At 31.9% G+C, this 21,453-nt stretch overlaps 1 protein-coding gene and 1 long non-coding RNA gene across 7 annotated transcripts in view; both read left to right on the top strand.

Moving 5' to 3' along the window:
• The window catches only part of chchd3a (coiled-coil-helix-coiled-coil-helix domain containing 3a), a 113,561-nt gene that overhangs the window by 62,741 nt on the left and 29,367 nt on the right, over positions 1-21,453 (top strand). For 4 of the 6 annotated variants that reach the window (NM_001309796.1, XM_087246445.1, XM_087246444.1 and 1 more), the window contains exon 5: positions 15,693-15,776. In NM_001309796.1, coding sequence (NP_001296725.1) covers positions 15,693-15,776 — 84 coding nt within the window. Of the gene's footprint in view, positions 1-9,539; positions 9,555-15,692; positions 15,777-21,453 lie in introns of all 6 variants that reach the window. The other 2 variants (NM_214804.2, XM_087246442.1) reach the window with 1 other exon arrangement.
• LOC137491534 (uncharacterized) lies at positions 12,556-14,509 on the top strand. The gene is made up of 4 exons (XR_015482986.1): positions 12,556-12,651; positions 13,334-13,399; positions 13,512-13,576; positions 13,691-14,509. It is a non-coding gene; the product is annotated as an uncharacterized LOC137491534 (long non-coding RNA).

Genomic DNA, 21,453 nt, shown 5'->3' with positions numbered 1-21,453 from the left:
CCCTCCTGAATTATTAGCCTGTCTGTATATATTTCCCCTTATTTCTGTTTAACAGAAAGAACAATTATTTTCTGCACATTTCTGAAAACATAATAGTTTAATTACTCATTTCTAATAACTGATTTAATTTATCTTTGCCATGATAACAGTACAAAATATTTGGCTCGATATTTTTCAACATAGTATTCAACTTAATGTAACATTAAAAGGCTTAACTAGATTAATTAGGTTAATAGGCAAGTTAGGATAATTAAGCAAGTCATTGTATAACGTTGGTTTGTTCTGTAGACTATCAAATAAAAACATTGCCTAAGGAGGCTAATAATATTGACTTTAAAATTTTTTTTTAATTATTATTATTCTAGCCAAAATAAAACTAATGAGACTTTCTTCAGAAAAAAAAAAAAATATTATAGAAAATACAGCTACGTCATTTGGGAAATTCTTGAAAAAAAAAAAAAAGTACATACATTCTGCTCCTACTGAATTGCGTCTGTCACACTTAACCCCCCCTAAACCTCAATCCCACCCTTGACTGATCGATGAAGGGCTTTGGAAGGCAGCACTATTGAAAGCCAGTGACCTTGAGAGTTTAAACCTAGAGGGCAACTTATTGCTCACTATCTGCCCTGCACCATGAAGACCTCCAACTTGGAGGGAATCTTTAGCATCTAGATCATCTAGCATCTGGATCACCTTAAAAATTGGAATCTATCTTGTTCTACTTGCACCATTCGGAGCAGGATTTAAAACCAGCATCTAAACTAAAGATCTAAACTATTAATACTAAAGACCAAAGCCTGCACAGTTCCAACTATCTGGCCTTGCTTACACAAATTGCTCTTGTCAGATGCACACTGACAGTTGATCAGCATTGATTTCCCCAAAACACTTTGACAGGATATTAATCAAGGTCCTAATAACCGTCCTTCGAACTGTGCAAACCACCAGGAGTCTTTTTCCTTAAACGTACACATTTACACCTTCTCATTATCACCTTTATTCCCGCTCTTCTCAGTGCCAATTAGGTCTGAACAGGCTTGCCTTGACCTGACATTTGGCCTTTGACCTGTGCCTGCTGGACTGGTGAACTTTTGGCACATTGTGAGTTTGTTCTGGCAACTGAATTCCTGGTGATGGATGCCGGGGCCTGAGTAACTCTGACCTCGCTCAGTTTGGTTGTCGAAGGTCATGGTGAAAAAGACAGCGTTTTTAACAAAGAGCTTGATTTGTTGTCATATGTGTGGGTGGCTGCGGGCAGTGCTTACAAGCGCTTTTTTTATGCTTTGTTAAGAAGCGGACCAATGCGCAAACCTTCACGGACACAAAATCAGCTGCCTAAGGAAGAACAGGGTGATGTTTTAAAATATTTCACTGACGCAGCACATGCTTTTACCTGTTATGACGGTACATTGTTAAACTTTGCAGTGCTCGGCTAATTAAAAACAATGCCGTTCTTAATTATTCAGCTGCATCTAATTGATATTCAGCAAGAAACTCTTCCTTCTAAATGACCCGTTTAATTTGACCATGGGGTCTGCTGTTCTGATGCTGAAGTCATCATGCCTGTGCGAGAGTGAAGATTGTGTGGGAAGAGTCGGGGTTGCAATTAAAACAAAGTTTTTAGACGCATTATTTTTATTTTTTGAGTTAGTGCCGGAGGAAATGCATCCCATCTGTTGCTTTGGGTCTCGCTGAGTTCTTGCTTAGCGGATACAGAATGATAAATGTCACCAGGCATCTGTTTTTGTTGCTCATCTCACAAAAGATGCCTTTGTTGATACCGCTGATGGTGTTTTTAAAAGAAGAGTTTGGATTCTAATCAACTTAATGTCTGTCTATGGCACATTGGCTGGCTGACTCGTCCCCCTGTGTCTAGCTATTGTGTTTAGCTGGAGCACTTACGGCATTGTGCATTAAGGCATTAGATTGAAAATAATCTTTTTTTTTTTTTTTTGAGCTATCGTTTATTTATTTCATAATGAGTGTGAGTGGGCAAAGACACAGCGCAAATATTGTCTGAGGGATAGCGAAGTTTCTAACGCATGTAATGAAAAATATAATTTTTTTGACCTTTTGAAATAAAATAGTTCATTGTTATCTGAAATTGTGTAACTTTTAGAATAAACTTTATTCAAGATAAATTGCAAAAATAATTTAAAAACGTCTCTCTCTCTCTCAATTCAATTCAATTCAATAATTGCTTGATTGGCAAGACAAATGTTACAAACGTATTGCCAAAGCATTTATAAAGTTTACAAAAAAAAAAAGGACACACATTAGGCATGGGGCAATAACTGTTTTCAAGGTGTACCACGCTTTGGAAAAAGTCAAGGTGTTAAAACCACCAACTTTTTCTGTTATACTGTTCCTAAGGTGTGTGTAAGATTTTTTTTATTTATGTTTTTTTTTTTTAGGACAACACTATCTTCAGCAGAAAAGATATTCAAAGATGCCGTTTTAAATTGTAAAGAAATGTGTTTTTGAAACTAATGAAGACAGCAGAAGTCAATGATTCATTTGAATTATTTAGTTTTTTACACAGATATTTAAAATAATATGTTTTAGAGCAGTAATCAAAATACCGTAAAACTGTGATGTTTTTATCCAAGGTTATCATATCATCAGAATCTTATTCCGGCCAATGCCTAATACACATATAATTAAAAAAACAGAGTAAACACAGTCAATAGTAGTAGTAAAAAAAGAGATATATTATTAAATAATAGCCTAAATGTCATTCTGTTTTGTTTCTTATTCCATTAGTCTGGCTGAGATTTCTTTATTGTTTTTTTTTATTTTTTATTGTGCTGTATAATTGCTGTATTGTTTGCTAGTGTTTTGGTGCATGTTCTAGTTAGTATCAGGTAATAACACTGGGATAATTTTGTTAACATGTATACATGATGTACACTCTTTGGTGTGATGTTTTTACAAAAAAATAAATAAAGTAAAAAATAAAAATAAATAAGATAAAAGCCTTAATAATAAATCATATTATTCAATATATCATAGTATTATTCAATATATCATATTCATATAAATATATCAATAAAAATAATAATAATCGATCAGAATGGCCTGTACATTTAACAATCATTTTAGGATAAGACAGTAATAAAAACAATAATAATCTGTATATTTACAATGATCCATTTACAATATTATAATCTCTCTCTCTCTCTCTCTCTCTCTCTCTCTCTCTCTCTCTCTCTCTCCATCTCTCCCTCTCTTGATTTATTGGTTTATTGATTGACTTATTTTCTTCAAATAAATGCTCTTTATAATAATATCCATATTGACATTTTGAAAACATATTATTGCAAGTTTAATAAATATACCACAAATCAACATTTTTACTCAAATCTATTTATAGAAAACCCAGAAAACTGATAACAACTTAAATTGACCCAATAACCGTAAATGTTTTACATTTTGGTGATTAAGTCACACAAACTTCATCAATTTGATATCCTTTTTACTTAAATGCACAGATAGAATAAAGCTACACACAAATACATGGGAATTAGCCACTAATTAGCCAAACATAAAATTTTAATCATTTTATTTATAATAAATAAATTATTTTCTCAGTGATGGGTTGCAGCTGGAAGAGCATCCACTGCGTAAAACTTATGCTGGATAAGTTTATTCTGCCGTAGCAACCCCAGATTAATAAAGGGACTACGCTGAAAAGTAAGTAAATGAATGAATGAATAATTAAAATATCTTATATAAAGTATGCATATATATATTTTATATAAAGTATGCAATTCATGTTGAATTAGTCCTGTACAGAAAGGGTTCCAATACTTTTCAGCCAGCAACGCCCAAAATAACAATGTCAATGACTCGCGACCCCCAATATCCTCTGAGGTGGTTATAAATATTGAAACTTTGTACAAGGGATGTCCAGATCCGATCACGTGAGCGGAAATCAGGTCCAATCACATGGTTTTAGACTCGATCGGAATTGGACGTTACCTCCTGATCAGGACTTGAATATATATGTATACGCAGTGTATTCTAATTATTTTTTAACACATCTATTTATGCGGTTGCACACAGTTAGACCTCTTTCTTGACTTCACACAGAAACAGCAAAGCATGTGGCATGACATCACTTTGTTGCAGAGATGCTCTTGGTTAAATGCCGGCAAAATAGAACACGGAAGCAGCTTGAAGCGGAAAGCGCGAGTAAGTCTGCAGTCTGGAGGTATTATAAAGTTGATGACGACAACATTGTCATAGCAAACTGTAAGATGTAAACTTGGGATTGCAAGAAGTGGAAAGGAAAAGGCTACATTTAACACAACAAACCTAATAAGGCACCTTAAAAACACTTAACACAATACAATGAGTTTACCCAGGCAACCCAGCCGAAGATGAGTTTTCTTGTGCTGCAGGAGAGTCTGAAGAGGGGAGAAAAAAAAATGCCCTGTGTTTGTTAACAGAGTTGTTCAATGTTAAAATAAGGTGAATTAAATAAAACAATTTGTTTCTACGCTTTTCTTTATTCTTTTTTTATGTATGATAGAAGTATTAGATCAGGTTTCGGTTTCGGTAGATAATCAAAATGAAAAGAGTCCAGGGCAAAAAAACGTGATAGGGACATCCCTGCTTTGTACACAACGGTACACACATACCAACAGACCCAAGTTTATTCATCATTTAATATTGAAGAACGCCACTCAGAGACCATCCCTCATCTTCAGTTGTGGCCTGTATTTACTTTTTATGTACATAAATACCGTAAAGGTGTCAGAACATTTAACATGGTGCCATAAAATCAGTCTGATCTTTTTAATATAACGTAATTACCACAGAGGTCGCAAAAAAAAAAAAAAAAAAAATCGAATGGCTGATGGCTTTTTTATTGCTATATTAACTACTATTATTATACTATTACTATTAACTACTATTAACTATTACTATTAGCTACTATTACTATACTATTACTATTAACTACTAACTACTATTGGCTTTTACCATTAACTGCTATTACTGTACTATTACTATTAACTATTAACTACTATTTTTCTTCTGTAGGTTACAGATAAAATATGGTAATTGTAGTTTAATGAATTGAATTAGATTTTTAGAAATCACCAAGCAAAACCTCATAACCACCCAATTGTCCCGCGAACCCCACCGCTGTAAACTACTGCTGTATTGGATGCTGTATTTGCAAAAGCGGCGACTTTAAGGAGCTTATTTTTGCAGTATATCAATCAGAAGGAGAACAAAACAATGATCATTTCTATTTCAGCTCAATACTGTTCCAATGTGGTTTCACAATTTCTTCAAATAAAACATCTTTGTAGAACATTGTAGTTTCCTGTGAGTCTCTTTCTGTCATCCCAACACGAGAGGTGTGACTTATTTTATAATAAATCACTCTCATTGCCCCCCCCTCCCCTCCTCTTGTTCTCAATGTTTGTAGTTTCACTTTCATTTCCCGTCTTCCCATCCCACTCCCTGTTCTTCATTAGCGGAATAATAGCAGACGATCGGTCACGTGACTCAGGACCTTTTGTTAGCAGCGTAATGTGATTATATGACCTGCAGGAGACTGAATGAGTGTGATGTGATGGAAATAATCCTGACAGCCTGTGTGACCGAGTGACGGAGGGCTGCCATATGCCCTGTGAGAGGGGAAATCCCTGCGCGCACATCAGTAGCGGCGTCTCCCTGTTCTTTAATTGCTCATTGGATACGCTTTCACTGTGTTTACCTACTGGCCTGTGAATGCAGCTGCTCCGTTCTGTTTGTGTGTGTGTGGCTGAAGGTCAATAGTGGAAGCTGCATTTCTTTCCATAGAAAAATTTGGAGCCCTAATGTCTCCTTGACTGATTACCCACAATGCTTCTCGCCCACGCAAGGGCCCAGATTGGCTTGCAGTCTTGAATGTGGTTGTGTGGACTGCGTGAGCGCTGGAGAGGAACTGTGCAGAGGTCAGGTTTATTCTGCTGGAGGGTTGCTCCGCTTCTATCAAGGGCGGTGGGTGTTTTTGGAGAGCAGTTCAGTCTTCTCTGCTGCAGGTGTTGGACGCTATTTAAACTGTGATTGTGGTGCTATTAAAGTGTGTTATATGCTGCCATACACTGGCATACAGTACAGTGTACACTCCAAAAAAATGTTGATGCAAGTTTAAACTCCTTAAGTAAAAATAAGCTTAAACGACACAATTCTTAAGATTTTTTGTGAAAACATAATTGTTTTATGTTCAATCCTCTTAAATTTGTTAAGTTGCCTCACACTGTACAGTGTAAGAAATAAAGGGTTCCACACTAGGCATGGGCCGGTATAAGATGGTATCTGACGGTATGATAACCTTGGATAAGAATATCACTGTTTCACAGTTTTGTGAATATCGTTCTAAAATATATTCTTTTTAATTGTCCAGGTAAAAAACAAAAACTTTTTTTTTCCATTTTGAACACAACATATTTTATTTTGAGAAACTTTTAAATATTTTGGAATAGTAAACATGCCAGGTTAAATAACTCAAAAGAATAATTGAATTCTGCTGTCTTCATTTGTTTCAAAAACATTGACTTTTTTATAATTTAAAATGGCATCTTTGGATATCTTTTCTGCTGGAGACACTGATGTCCTAAAACAACAACAACAACAACAACAAAAAAAACGTAAATAAAAGGTTGTTCACATACATTAGGGATGGTATAGCAGAAAATTCTGACAGTTTTAAAACCTTGACTTTTCCAAACCACGGTATAAACCACGTGGTATAAACGGTTATCATCTCATGACTTGGTCACACTTACCAAAAAATTGGAAATCGAAATTGGCAAATGCTGTTATCTATAAATCACGCTTAATCCCCCAAAAATAAAATTGGAATCATCAAATATCGGTATTGGAAGGTCACACTTACCAAAAAAACGAAAAGCGCAATCAGTAAATATTGGTATCGGCAAGTCACACCAAAAAAAAAAAAAAAGAAATTAGAATCAGTAAATATCACTATTTGCAGGTCAAACTTACCAAAAAACACTGAAATTGTAATCAGTAAATATTAGTATAGGCAGGTCACACCAAAAAAAAAAAAAAAAAAAAAAAAAGAGTAATCAGTATTAGTAAATATCGGTATTTGCAGGTCAAGCTTAACAAAAAAATGAAATCAGGATTTTAAAATATTGGTATCGGCAGGTCACACTTAAGGGAATACGGAATCAGTAAATATTGATATTGGCAGGTCACACTTACCAAAAAAAGAAATCAGAATTTCCAAATATTGTTATCGGCAGGTCACGCAAAAAATGTAAATTGGAATTACTAAATATCAGTAATGGCAGGTCAAACTTAACCAAAAAACTGAAATCGGAATTTTAAAATATCGGTATTGGTGGGTCGCAATTCCTCCTTGTTGTCCCAGCTCAAATTAAGAATTGTATTAATTCAGCTCATTTTAAATAAGTAGTTTAACCAAGCAGCAGAAAAATATTGTCAATTATACACTGCCATACTGCCATAAGCCGAAAGATTGACTGTATTTTCGGTTGTTGGGCTTATGGTGACCAATGACATCCTTCAGGCCTCATAAAAGAAGCATCTCTCAGTCTATCAGCATTTAATTGACTGTCTTTTTAATTACAGAACTCGTTTTCTAATTGTTTAAAGCATATTCTTTGTAATGCAGATCGGCGGATGCATCCTTCCAGAATATTTGTATTATATTCAAAATTAAAATTAAATTAATAAAAAAAGTATTAATTAAATTAAAACATGAGTTATTCAATGCTACACAAATATAGTTCTCATTATTAGTGCTTGTTAACAAGAGACCTTTCTGTAGATTATTTGTGCATTATTTTTAGTTGTATTTTAATAAGAATTGGAAAGGTTTCCCTGGCAACTAGCTGATTATTTCAGTTTAATAAGCTCAGCGAAGTTTTAATTTATTTCATTTTGTTTTTCATAGTTTTGATGTAATCATTCCATCCCTGGTCAATACAAATGTTAAATAAGCAGCGTTTGCTAACAAAATCCCTCATATTTATGGTTTTTGACTTAAACTTAAAACCTCAACAGATGTTTCACATACGTTGTCAATCAAAAAAGTGTACTGGAACTTTTTTTAAAAGCTATTTTGACTTGATCATATATCTTTAAATCATGTAAAATGATGTATAGCAAACTCTCAGAGACTTTGTCAATGGATTTCATTTGGGTTAGCATGCAATTACAAAAAAAAACCAAATGCAAAACAACAACAACAACAACAACATTCTAATACCTCTGCAACCTCTTAACAATATAAATTTATTCATATTTTCAGTAGTGTTTGCTAACAGAAGCATCTCTATTCCTCATATTTATGATTTTTGACTTAAACACAAAATCTCAACAGTTGTTTCACATGTGGTATCATTCCAAATAAAAGTAATTTACCTTTTTTTTAAGTTATTAGACTTGATTATAGATCTATAAATCATGCAAAATCCTGTAAAACGTCTCAGAGACTTTGTCAATGTTTTGGTAGGGGGGTGCGAGCGAAGTAAAGAGCTTTGGGTTTGGTGCTCAACTGCGCATGGGTATGGTTGCGCGTTGGGTTTGGTGCGCGAACATGCACCAGGTTTCAGGCTGGACTGTACCAAAAAGCTGGGGGGAGGGGGTGGTGGAATTCTGGGAGTTTTCCGTGAGACAGAACAATATGGGAAATGGGTCTGAAATACAGGAGACTCCAGGGAAAAATTGGAGTGTTGGCAGGTATGTACTGTATGGTATCATTCAAAAATATTGTAGTTTACCTTTTTACAAACTATTAGACTTGATCATAAATCTATAAATTATGTAAAATCCTTTAGAACAAACTCATTGTCATTTGACAATTGAGAAAATGCAAAAAATAAATAAATAAATAAAATACAAACCTTCTAATACCTCTGAAACCTCTTAACAGTGCCCTGAAATCTAAATTGTTAGAGCAAGCATCTATTGCCTGCAGAAAAAAAATCTCGCTTCAATATGTATCATGCGGTGATGTTATTTTTCCCATTAGAAGACGAATAAGAATTAGCATAAATTCATGTGGGGAAAATGAAAAAGTTACATTTTCTCTGGGATTATTAACACTTCTTAGTGACCTAGAAATCAAAGCAGACTTACCTGTGGGTATATATATAATGTGTGTGTGTGTGTGTGTGTGTGTGTGTGTGTGTGTGTGTGTGTGTGTGTGTGTGTGTGTGTGTGTGTGTGTGTGTGTGTTCCAGAGAAGTTCTTCAGCAGCGTGGCCTTCATGAGTGCTTGAGTTCAGCTCTGATGGAGATCGCTCTGCTCTGATTAGATTTAGATTAGATCAGATTTTCAGTTTATTGTGAAGATCTCTTTCTCACCTTGTGACAGTGTTTGATAACTGTGCTGCTACTGTGTTCATGCAGTACACCAACACTGCAGTCTGTGTGTGTGCGTGTGTGTTCCAGCTTTTGAATACTGAATGTAATTATAGGAACTTCATCGTTAAATAGCTGTTCTCTCTCTTTCTCTCTCCCTTTCTTTCTGCTTCCTCACTCCAGCAGATGGAGAGAAAGGTAAGGCACAAGAGAGATTTGATTTATAAGTCCCATATCTGCCTCAACCTGCTTCCTGCTGCAGTACTGCATGCCTAAATACACTGTACTCTCTCTCTCTCTCTCTCTTTCTCTCTCTGTGTGATTTACTGCAGAGTTTTTTTTTTTTCTCGTAATTTTTTTTTCATTGATGCCATCTTTTCTTTGGCGTTCTTTGTACACCAGCTTAGAAATAATTCTTCATTGCTGTTTTAATACTCTGCTACACAATTTAAACATGCAATGGGATGCTTTTTTCCTCGCAAAATAAATTAATCATGGCTGAATGGAAATTGCTGAATCTATAACAATCAGAGCTTCTGCATGGATGTTTTGTTACATCTGCAACTACCAGCACAACATAACATAAAATGTCCTTTTGTTATAGTTATGACAGTCAACTAAAACAAAATAACTATAGTAAAAAATAGAATATGTATAAATACAAAATAAAGCTATATTAAAAATGATTGATTTATGGGAAATGAACTTGTCGGATATTAAGTATCTTATGACTACGCAAACTATTTCAATATTAGCTTTAGCTTAAAGCTTTAAAGCTTTAGCTTTTTTAATATTAGTTTGTTTGGTTGTATATTTGTTTTTGTTTTCACCTGGCATATTTATAATTTTAATCAGTTTGTAATTTGTCACCAGCCTTGACAGACTTATTATATCTACATGCATTAGATACAAAATTACTTATATATTAAATATGTATTTATTTAAATCATATTCAAATATGTAATTTATCCTTATAGTCATAATATTGTGTTCCCTGAAAATCCATTTGTATATATATATATATATATATATATATATATATATATATATATATATATATATATATATATATATATATATATATATATATATATATATAATATATATAATCTGTGGTAATTGAGCAACCGTCTGTATGAAAGAGAGTATGAAATACTTCAGTCCAGCATTTACATTACCAGGATGATAAAGATAAAACCACAGTGGACATTTCAGCAAGACAATGATCCAAAACACACCCAAGGAAGCTCTTAATAGGAAGTTGCTTAACTTCTGAGAGATTTTAGCTACTGTCTGGTCTTTCACTGCCTTTCGACACCTCCCTTTCTTCATGTGTTCAATACTTTTTTCCTGTGTAATTTCTTTTTTATTTTTATTTTGAGTTTCTAATAGAAAATATGTATATAACTTGCATAATCTCTTATACAGAAAGAGACCTACAGATCTTGCATATGCCTTGTATTTTCTTCCCTTTAACAACAACAACTATAAACAGTAAATCATGGGCTACATATCCTTTAGAAGATTTCCTTTAAAGAAGAATATATATATATATATATATATATATATATATATATATATATATATATATATATATATATATATATATATATATATATATATATATATAAACACATAATATTACATTAAAATGTTACAATTCGAGAAAAATCTGGGCGTATTGGTGAAATATACTCAATTCATTTACTCCAAATTAGAAAAAAGTATCTGTGTTCTTAATGAAAAAATTTACCTCCTGTGTAATTTCATTTTATTACACATAACTTAATTTGTAAATTAAATAGATTTATTTATCTTTTAATATAAGTGTTTCGTTGGTAATCAACCAGATATATATTTGGTTACATATTGGTCAAATGTTATTTAAATAATACTATTTTTATAAACATATTTATATATAAATACTTTTTTTCTACCTTGATCTGCCAATAAGACCACTAATCAAACATACCTGTCTGTTTTTTCTCAAGAAAGCACTGAAGACCCAAAAAGCCATAAAACAAATCAAATGAGTAAACATGGCTGTCAGTGTACTGCATCTCCTCTGCGAGTGTGTTATAAATGGGTGAGGGTCATTTCCAGTAGCTGAAGGTCAACGGGGAGAGGCATGAGTGATAGGACAGAGAATCATGGATAAGACCATAAAGATTCCCTTTTCTTCCACAGCTGATGTTATCACACTACACACAGACTAAGCCTTTAACACACAGAGACGCTCCCGCATGAACCTCGTCATGAACTGATGCCCTTGGAATAATCAAAGATGTATGACTTCTCTCACAATATACCAGCAACCTGAGGCCGTAATGATTCCATGCATCCCTTCGTGCTAGAGAAGCTACTGTGCTGTTGTGTGTAAAATTATATACATTTTACTATAGACTAGTAGTTATGAGAGTGGCTGAAGAAATGTACTCAAGTTATGTTAATAGATACCCTCCAAATGTCATATTCACTCATGAACCTGACTTGCTTTCTTTCATGAAGCACAGAAGGAGATTTTTTAACAATCTTTCCCATACAATAAAAGTCAATAGTGACCAGAGGCTATTAAGCTGAAAATGATTTAAAACACCATTGAAAGCTTTGCAACACCAATCTTCTATATTCTAATTCTTCTTAAGACACACAATAGCTTTTATGTAAGGAAAAGATCAATATTTAAGTCGATTTAAATAAATAAATGAATAAAACTACACAAATTTGCTTAATTTGCATGGGTTTATCTGGTTATTTTTAAGAAACTGTGCATTTATTTAAAGTTTTTAATATGTACTGTAATTGTTGGTTCTAATGAGCATTAAAAATAAATACAATTTCTCACTGTTTATTATATAAAATGATCTCAGAATCTGTAATTACAGTAAACAAGTTACTTTTAGACTACTTTTAGTATACACTCAAAAAAATGAATTGTGGCTTTAGTTGGACCAAAAAATGTAACTAAGTTAAAATTAAACAATTTGCTTATGTTTGTGTATTAAAAATAAAAGTGTTGTGTTGGAAAAAATTAGAGAAAGTAAGTTTTCACATTTAAACAGCTCGCTTAATTAACATGAATGAAAGGGAGTTGTGTTGCTTCTGCAGTACTGCATTTTGGTCAATAGGTGGAGTAATATCTGCACATGCGCAGTTTCAAAACAACACAGGAAGTAAAAAGATTCAAACCACAACGATCACTCTCAGCTCGGCGCCATATTATGGGAATCAAAAGATGAAGATTACAGTACAAATTGAGAACGTGCACAAAGCTTTCCCCAATGTGGACACACAGGTGAGATTTTTTTTTTACTTTTTAAGTATTTATACTGAGGCTGTGACAACGTTTGAATCATAAATGTACTCTCTTGTAATACTATGTTGTGTTTGTGTATAGTATTGCTATGAAATTGCCATGTTCCCTGTGTCTTTTCCACATTATAGACAGATAAATGTATAGTTTGTTTTGCATTCCTGTGAAATTTTATACTTGGTATATATTAACTCCCCCAAAATAAAGTTGCAAACGTTGGTAGTAAGGAATAGTCATGTTAGAATAGTCTAAGCTTTTCACTCATCATAGCACACGTGCTGCTGATAATGTGACAATAAAAGTGATTTGATTTTTTATTTGATTTGATAGTCTTTATTTTAAATGAGTGTCAAGCAGTTTGTCGAGTTTGAATGCCAGTTTTGATAACTTACATAATAACAATTAAAATGTGGTGTTGGCACATTGTTATTTATTATCTAATTGTATTATTCAAGCCTGTTAACTTAAAAAAAAAAAAATCAGCAAAAAAGCATATGTGACACTTAAATAGGATGACATCTAGCATGATAACATATTTATGTAAGCTTATTTGTTTGGTCATCTAACACATTTAAAGTTTTTAAGTTTAGTAGTTTGCTATTTATATAATTATATTTTATTATTTTAAATCTTTTCTCACTCACATCTATTTTCTCCCTCACAGGTTTACAGCTCAACCTCTAAAGTCCCATATCTGGCAGAGGAGACTGTGGATCATACAGTTACTACAGTATGCCTTTAGATGCCTATACACACATTAAAATGATGTACAGTAAACATTACTAGTAATTTTAACTACAAATTATTTAGTAAATAATCAATTTTCATTTCATGTCATTTAGAACATCACCAGTGGAAAAAAAAGGTGTGAATGCATCCTCAAAGCCCCTAAGTGAGGGAGTACATGGTAAGCTATTTTATTTTATTTTTTTAAACATTTTGTATTTTCCTCTTAAACCAATTCCTCCTTTCACCTTTGATCTTTTGGTAAATGTTTTATTCTCTTACCTGACTTTTTTAGGATGCTGGGCATGATGAAGCGCAAACCTTGATGTGCAACACCACCTTATGAATCTACAGTAGTTACATTAACATTTAGCGGACTCTTTTGTCTAAAGTGACTTACAATTGAGGACACATTCAGCAAATCAACAAGAAGAGGCAATACACCAAAGATGTGCTAATTACACAAAAAATTGTAAGAATTAAGAATGCTTCTACATGTGGTTTGTCAAGCCCACACACCTGTGTGAAGCAGACTTCATGCACAATGTTTTGTTTTTTGTTTTTTAGATATAGGGACTGGTTGTAAGAAAGTGTCTGGTGCAAATGTACATAAATGGTGCAAGTGTCAGAGAGATGAATGTGTGTAGCTATTGCATGTTCTGTGATGGTTGGTCTAATTTATGGTGTAGTGCTGATCATGTTACTTTGCTTTAAAATGTTAATCTTTCTTTGAACAACATGAAGTGTTATCTGCTTTTTCAGTGTAAAGAAGGTACAGTATAGTTTACAAAGAAGACTTAATTTTTCTAAGTATATTTTTGATAAATCATTTGAAGGCAGAATATTATTTTTGAATGTTTTTGTAATATATGAAAAGTATTATTTTGAAAAGTGTATTTTATGATGTTTTTGTAAGCATATTTTTAAAATAATTTATTGTTTTCAATTTATTTCATAATTGTATTACTATTATTTTAATAGTATTAATATTTTAACGTATTGTAATAAGTGAAGATACAGATAAAGACAGTATTTGGATTTTGATAATCATTTTATTGCTGGAAAATGTGTAAAACTGTAAAAATGCTATTGAATAAACTCAATGAAACGGAAACTGTTTTTTTATTTGGTTAAACATAACAATATCAATTTTAGAATAATTGAACTTAAATAACTACATTGATTAAAGCTAAATTATAAATGTTATGTTGATTGAACTAAACAACATTACATTACCTTTATGTAACTAACTTAAGTTCACTAAAATTAATATTCTTTCTTAAAGGTAACTTAACTCTGTTACGTGGAACCAGTGGACAAAAAAAAGTTAATTAACGCCAACATATCATTTTTTTGAGTGTACTTTGTTACTTACAACTTAGATATATGACAAAGAACAGCACTGACATTCTTCTAATCTCTTTTTGGAAGTCTATCAAATGATTATGAAAGCTTTGAATGTAACAAATGATTAATATCGACAACAATTATGCTGTTGCTATGTAATTTTCAAGGATTCACAGCACATTTGCCATTTTTATATGGGAAAAATAGTGTGGATGTTCTTATAAACATTTCTTTTCCGCGTCTGTCAATTTACTTTTGAATTTAGCAAACAAATTATATTTTTAACTGTAATATTATTTTTGAGCTGCTGCTTGTAATTTTTGAAGCTTAACAGACCATTTGCCACCACAGAGCAAAAAAAAGCAGCATGAACATTCTGCTAAAAATCTAGTTAATACATAAGAAGCTATAAATATAGTTCTTTAACTTTTTAAACTTTTTAAGTTTAATAAACTTTTTTTTTTTTTTTTTTTTTTAGATTAAGACATTTTTTTTACCACAATTACATGGAAAATAGCGCATGAACATTGGTCTAAACATCTCAATTTAAAGACTATGAAATGACTTCAGATATTTAAACATAGTAAATAAACCCTAATGTCTGCTGTTATTTTTAGGGTGCTCATTTTTGGTGCTTAACAGTCCATGTTTATATGTAATTAAAAGAGCAGCATGACCATTCTGCTAAACGCCTCTTTTTAAAATCTACCAAATGACTACAGAAGCTTCATATATAGGAAACATAACATAATGTAAAACCTTTATCATTTGTGGAGCTTGATTTCCCATTTGCTTATATTGCATGTAAAAAAGCAGCATGAACATTCCTCTAAACATCTAATTTTACAGATTCTAAAGGTACTCAGTGATGTTTTTTTTCTCTCTCTACTCTACTGCACTGAATATACCCTGCATCCAACTCTATCTATCTATCTGTGTGTTTCCCACAGGCCAGACAGTTAGAGGAGAGAGACAAAGAGCTCCGGAAGCAGGACGCTTTCTACAGAGAACAAGTGGCCAAGCTGAAAGAAAGGGTATGACCTGCACATTTGCACTTACATTATCCACGGCTCCTGAAAATATAGCGATGATCGGCAAAGCGCTACATTATGACTAACATGATATGATAACCGTAATGCTTGACAGTAACTCACTAATGTGCAGAATGGGAAATGAGTCGTCCTGAGCTAGAATGTGAATCAGCCTGTCCTGTTATGGAGGTAAAGCTCTAAAGAGAGTTCTTTCTCTGCTTTATAATGGCGAGGCAGCTTGTCTTGATCTGTAATGCGCATCTCTGCAACCTTGCTCGCTCATTTGTTGTGTCCTCAAACTGACACCCTCCTGCAGCTCGTGGTCAAATCCTCCTCTGAGCCTGTGGGATGGGAGGCAACTCTTTGTCCTCAAACGGACATGCACATACTGAGCTCCCAGTACGGGGTGCGAAAATGGTGGATGTCTGGTGATGACCCATTTTAAAGTGCAGGTTGTGTGTCCATAGGTGTTTCAGCAGGTTAACCCTCTGTAGTCATCACTTTCGGTTTTTTACAACTTAGCATTTTAGCACAATGCTTAGGGTTTTGAAGTAGGGCTGCATGATATTTGGAAGTTAGTTTTTATTGCATTAAATGCAATTTCACCTGATGACTTGAATATACAGTAGGGCTGCTCGATTAGGGGAAAAATCATGATCAAGATTATTTTACGTTTAAATTTTTTATTATGAAAAAACATGCATTAAATCAGTACAAATAGTTGCATTATCTATACATTATCTAACATTATATATAGTTGATTATCTTTGTTGTTGAAATACTTAGTAATAATCACAGGTTTAAAAACATGCCAATGATAAACTTTCTACTATTTAAACTATTGTACCTAATCAACTATAATCATGACTGGACATCACATGCTACGATGTGACTATTGCAGATGTGTACACTGAAATATCGATGCTAAAACGATATATTGTGCAGTACTATTTTGGAATTATTGGGCTTGTAGAATTAAAGTTTAATAGAGATTTATAATTGAATGTGATGGTTAGTTTTCGAATATATTAATTTGACAAACACAATTGAACTTATTCTTAAACTATAGGCTTAATTAGCATTTTAGCACGTAATATTAATGTAAATAGGCTTTTCCACAACTATGTAAGTTTTTGGTCTTGCAGAGTTGTTTTTTTTAAGATAATAGTATTAGGATTACAAGATTATTTTTACTTATTATTTAAAAAAAAGTTTACAATATATTAATGATTTTTACATTATGTTTGGTAACAATTTTTAATGTACTTTTTAACTGTAACCTTAGCGTGGCTGAATTAGATTTTCAAGCAAAAACACCAACCATCAATTTAATTGTACAACATTTAGGTCTATTTTTTGAATCTGATTGGCTGATAGCCATGTGATATTCTGCTAGTAACAGAACTCTTCGAGCCTTTTAACCCCTCATCCTTGTGTATTACTCCGCCCACATAGAGCGACAAGCAGAGGACACTCTACAGTTTATATTGCTGCTGTTGGACAACATAATGTACATTTGAGGCATTTTCAGTCGAGAATGTGGTTCTCTAGTAACTATGCAGTTTATTTATAAGAATAGTGCCTATTTTGAAATGTTTATAATTTCTGAGAGACAGTGCTTCGGTGGCCATTAATCAGTCTTTGATTATGTTCATCCACAAGAGGGCGACAGAGACTGCATAATAAGCCCTAAGAGAAAAACAGCATAATTTCAAACTACAGCTGATCAAATCATTAGTAAACATAATGACTTTCTAGGTCGATCTCTCATTTGTATTTTATAGAGCTGTATTTATACCATAGTAATATTGTGATCTCCCGATTGCTACAGAGAAATACTGGGAGATATCTCTGTAGACTGATGGCATTAAATGCCATTCAGCCTTACAATCTTACCACCTGTTTTGACATCACTTTAGACAGTATGCCAGAGAATCATTCAAATACTAGCTCTAAAGTGACGTTAGTGAATGGGCAATGGTTTCTGCTTTTCTGTCGTCAGCTGCAGATTTAAAGTAAAGGTGGAAAAAAGTAGTTCCTCTTATTAAGGTTTTTAGACTTTCCAACTTTGATTTTCTTTTTTATACACACGATTATGCCATCGAACTGTTGAATAAACGAAATTTCACACTCGTAGCAGTGCGATGTGGCTGTATGTCATTGTACATCTGTATGTGCCAATATACAGCCCCATCGCACTGCTACGAGTGTGATATTGCTCATGTAAATAAACATTTTTATGTTATTGGTTATGAAAATTACATTTATGTGTTATTATATAATTCCATATTTATCTATTTAGCATGTTTTACTTCTAACTTTCATGTTTTATATACAAATATTTGCTCTTGGAAACTTGTGATATATTGTAATATAACAAAAAGTTATAAAAGTCTTATTTTTCATTCATGTTTAGGTCATGGAAGTTCCCATAGTTAAAGAATTACAGAAACAAACAAACAAATGAAATAACAATTGCAACAAGCCAGTGCTAAAGATGACTACATTATAATATTACAGTATATTTTGTTGTTTAAATCTACAGTATATTGAGTTCTAATCTAAACCAATCTGGTCCAAAAAACCTACTTAAAAGCTTCCATTATAAGTGATTTACTGTAACTTCTTTCTTCTTTCCTTTTTTTTCTCCACACAATAATATATGTGTGTGGTTATCGACTACATTCCACAAATGCAACCCGTAGACACTTGGCTGGAAAATGCCTCACAATATTATTTTAAAGCTCCATTTAGTCAGTGATTAGACTCATCCTTTATGCATAAAACCAGCTGATCTTGCAGACGGCAGACAGCTTTAGCTCAGTCTTCGCAAGGACAGCTCTCACGTTGTTTCAGAGGCATTATTGATCACCTGCAGCTTCATTTATCACTTATTGACCTCTGTTCAATATTCCTGGCATTGTATCAACATACTGTATACACAAACACATACACAGACCTTGGCCCTTCTGGACATTAGGGTATCTATGCCTAATGCATTTGTGAATCAGGATTTGTTGGTTAGACATCATAAATAATAAATGCTCTGGGTTTTTCACGAGACCATGTACTATACTACTCTGTATACAAAAACCATCAGATGCAGAGTCCATGTGTGCTTATGTTGTTGTTGTTGTTATTATGATTATTTATTTTTCTTTTGTATCTATTTATTTTTTAATTATACATTCATTTTCCTTTAGCTTAGTCTCTATTTCAGAGATCGCCACAGCGTAATGAACCACCCATTATTTAATGAATTAAATTTGTTTTATTATAATGAACCAAAAATTATTTATATATTTTATTATAAATGTTATTATTCATTTTGTTATTATTATTATTATTATTATTATTATTATTATTATTATTATTATTACTACTACTATTATCATCATCATTATTATTATTATTATTATTATTATTATTATTATTATTATTATTATTATTATTATTATTATTATTACTACTACTATTATCATCATCATTATTATTATTATTATTATTATTATTATTATTATTATCATTATATATATATATATATATATATATATATATATATATATATATATATATACAAATAAATATTTGTTAAATTATTGTTATTATTCATTTTATTATTATGCATTTTATTATTATTAATATTGTTATTTTATAATTATTTTTATTTGCATTATTAATGTTATTATTCTTTTTGTTATTAATTTTATTATTATTATTATTATTATTATTATTATTATTATTATTATTATTATTATTATTATTAATGGATTGTACATTCATTTTCTCTCAGCTTAGTCACTATTTCAGTGTTCACAACAGCAGAATAAACCCCCTTTTAAAATGATTTTCATTTTTATTTGTATTATTAATGTTATTATTCATTTTATTATTATTATTATTATTATTATTATTATTTTACATAATTTTATAATTTTTATTTTTATTTGTATTATGAATGTTACTATTTATTATTTTGTTATTCATTTTTATTATTATTATTATTATTATTATTATTATTATCATCATGTGGTATTATCATTGTTATTATTATAATTGTTATTATTTATATATATTTATCTATTTATTTATTTATTTGTATTATTTTAAATTATACATTCATTTTCCTTCAGCTTAGTCTTTATTTCAGAGGCCGCCACAGTGAAATAAACCTCCTTTTAAAATTATTTTTATTTTGGTTATTTTATTATTATTCTTAATATATATATATATATATATATATATATATATATATATATATATATAAATGCTAAAATAATTTAAAAAATCATATTGTTATACATGAAATTGATTTTTTGGTATTTGTTTAAGTTATTTATTAAATTTAGTCATTTTTAAAAATAATAAGAACAATCATCATAATCAGCTAAGTTAAGCTCTAAATTAGTGTTATGGTACTATCCACTGCAAATGTATATGCCTACAGTCAAATTATCCTTGGTTTTTGGTGTGAATTTGTCAGAATATCTGATTTATGTCTGATGATAACAAAGGATTTGTTTGTGTCTGCACTTGATCACATGATTTACAGCAAATAATTGTTTACATTTGCATCAGTGTGCAAAAATATTCAGATGACTTGTAATACACGTCATGTGAACCACTTCTATGATGGCTTATGCTGCTTTTGTGTCATTCTTTTGGGGCTTAAAAACTCGAATGGAAACAAAATGACCAATATATTCTACAAAATCAACTGTGTAACAAAAAACTAAGAAAACCAATTTGCAAATCATTCAGGGAACCACAAGATTGATTTTGAATATACCGCAATATTTCGTCTTGTCTCTCAGTTTTCTCCAGGTTTTGGACTGTAGCAATACCAGCAAACCAAAGGGGGGAAAAAAGAGCAAATGAAAGATACAGGGAGAGGAGAGAATAAAGCGCTGATATATATTACATGTCTCTTTCAATTGAGTTTGCTCGTTTATCAGTGGCCGGTGTTTGACAGCCCATCACAGCTCGGGAGACGCCGCCTGCCACCTTCAGCCTACTTATTGGCCCCGGCCACTCAAATTGCCTCTGAAACAATATCTATATATGTACTGCATGTATATATTCGCCTCAGATTTTCACTCAATACTCAATCTCATATTTCAATTGGGCGCTCTCCACATTTATTAGAGACACTTTATTGTTTTGTTTCTCTGCTCAATTGGATTAATAGTGGTTTTGCGTCTTTGGCATGATGCTTTGTCATGACCGCAGTGGAGATGCTGAAGAAAATTTCCAATGTTGAACATAAAAGTTGTGGTTCCTTCTTTAAAACATCCTTGTTTTTTTCCCTTTCTTGCTGTAAATGTGTGGTTTAATAATATGTATGATTTTATTTTAAATCATTTATCTTTAATTGCACAACCCACTTTAGTAATTTAACTGTTTCTTGATTTTACTGTTATTTAATATTATTCACTAATTGCTAATTTATGTTTATTAGTAGACCTGAATACTAAATGAGCATAGTATTTATTTTTGTAATGCATTTTATTTTTTCTTAGATTAAACTTTTATTTTACTACCAAAAGACTCTTCTGAATATAAATCGGAAGTGTGATTTCTGGTGATATTGTATTGAATGATTAATAAATTGTATTATTATTATTATTATTATTATAATTGATGAGTTCCTCATCTGCGTATAATTGATGCTTTTGTGTCA

The sequence above is a fragment of the Danio rerio genome, chromosome 4, assembly GCF_052040795.2.
Source record: "Danio rerio strain M-AB ecotype USA chromosome 4, GRCz13ab, whole genome shotgun sequence".
NCBI classification, from domain to species: domain Eukaryota; kingdom Metazoa; phylum Chordata; class Actinopteri; order Cypriniformes; family Danionidae; genus Danio; species Danio rerio.
This window is presented reverse-complemented; position numbering and strand designations above follow the sequence as displayed.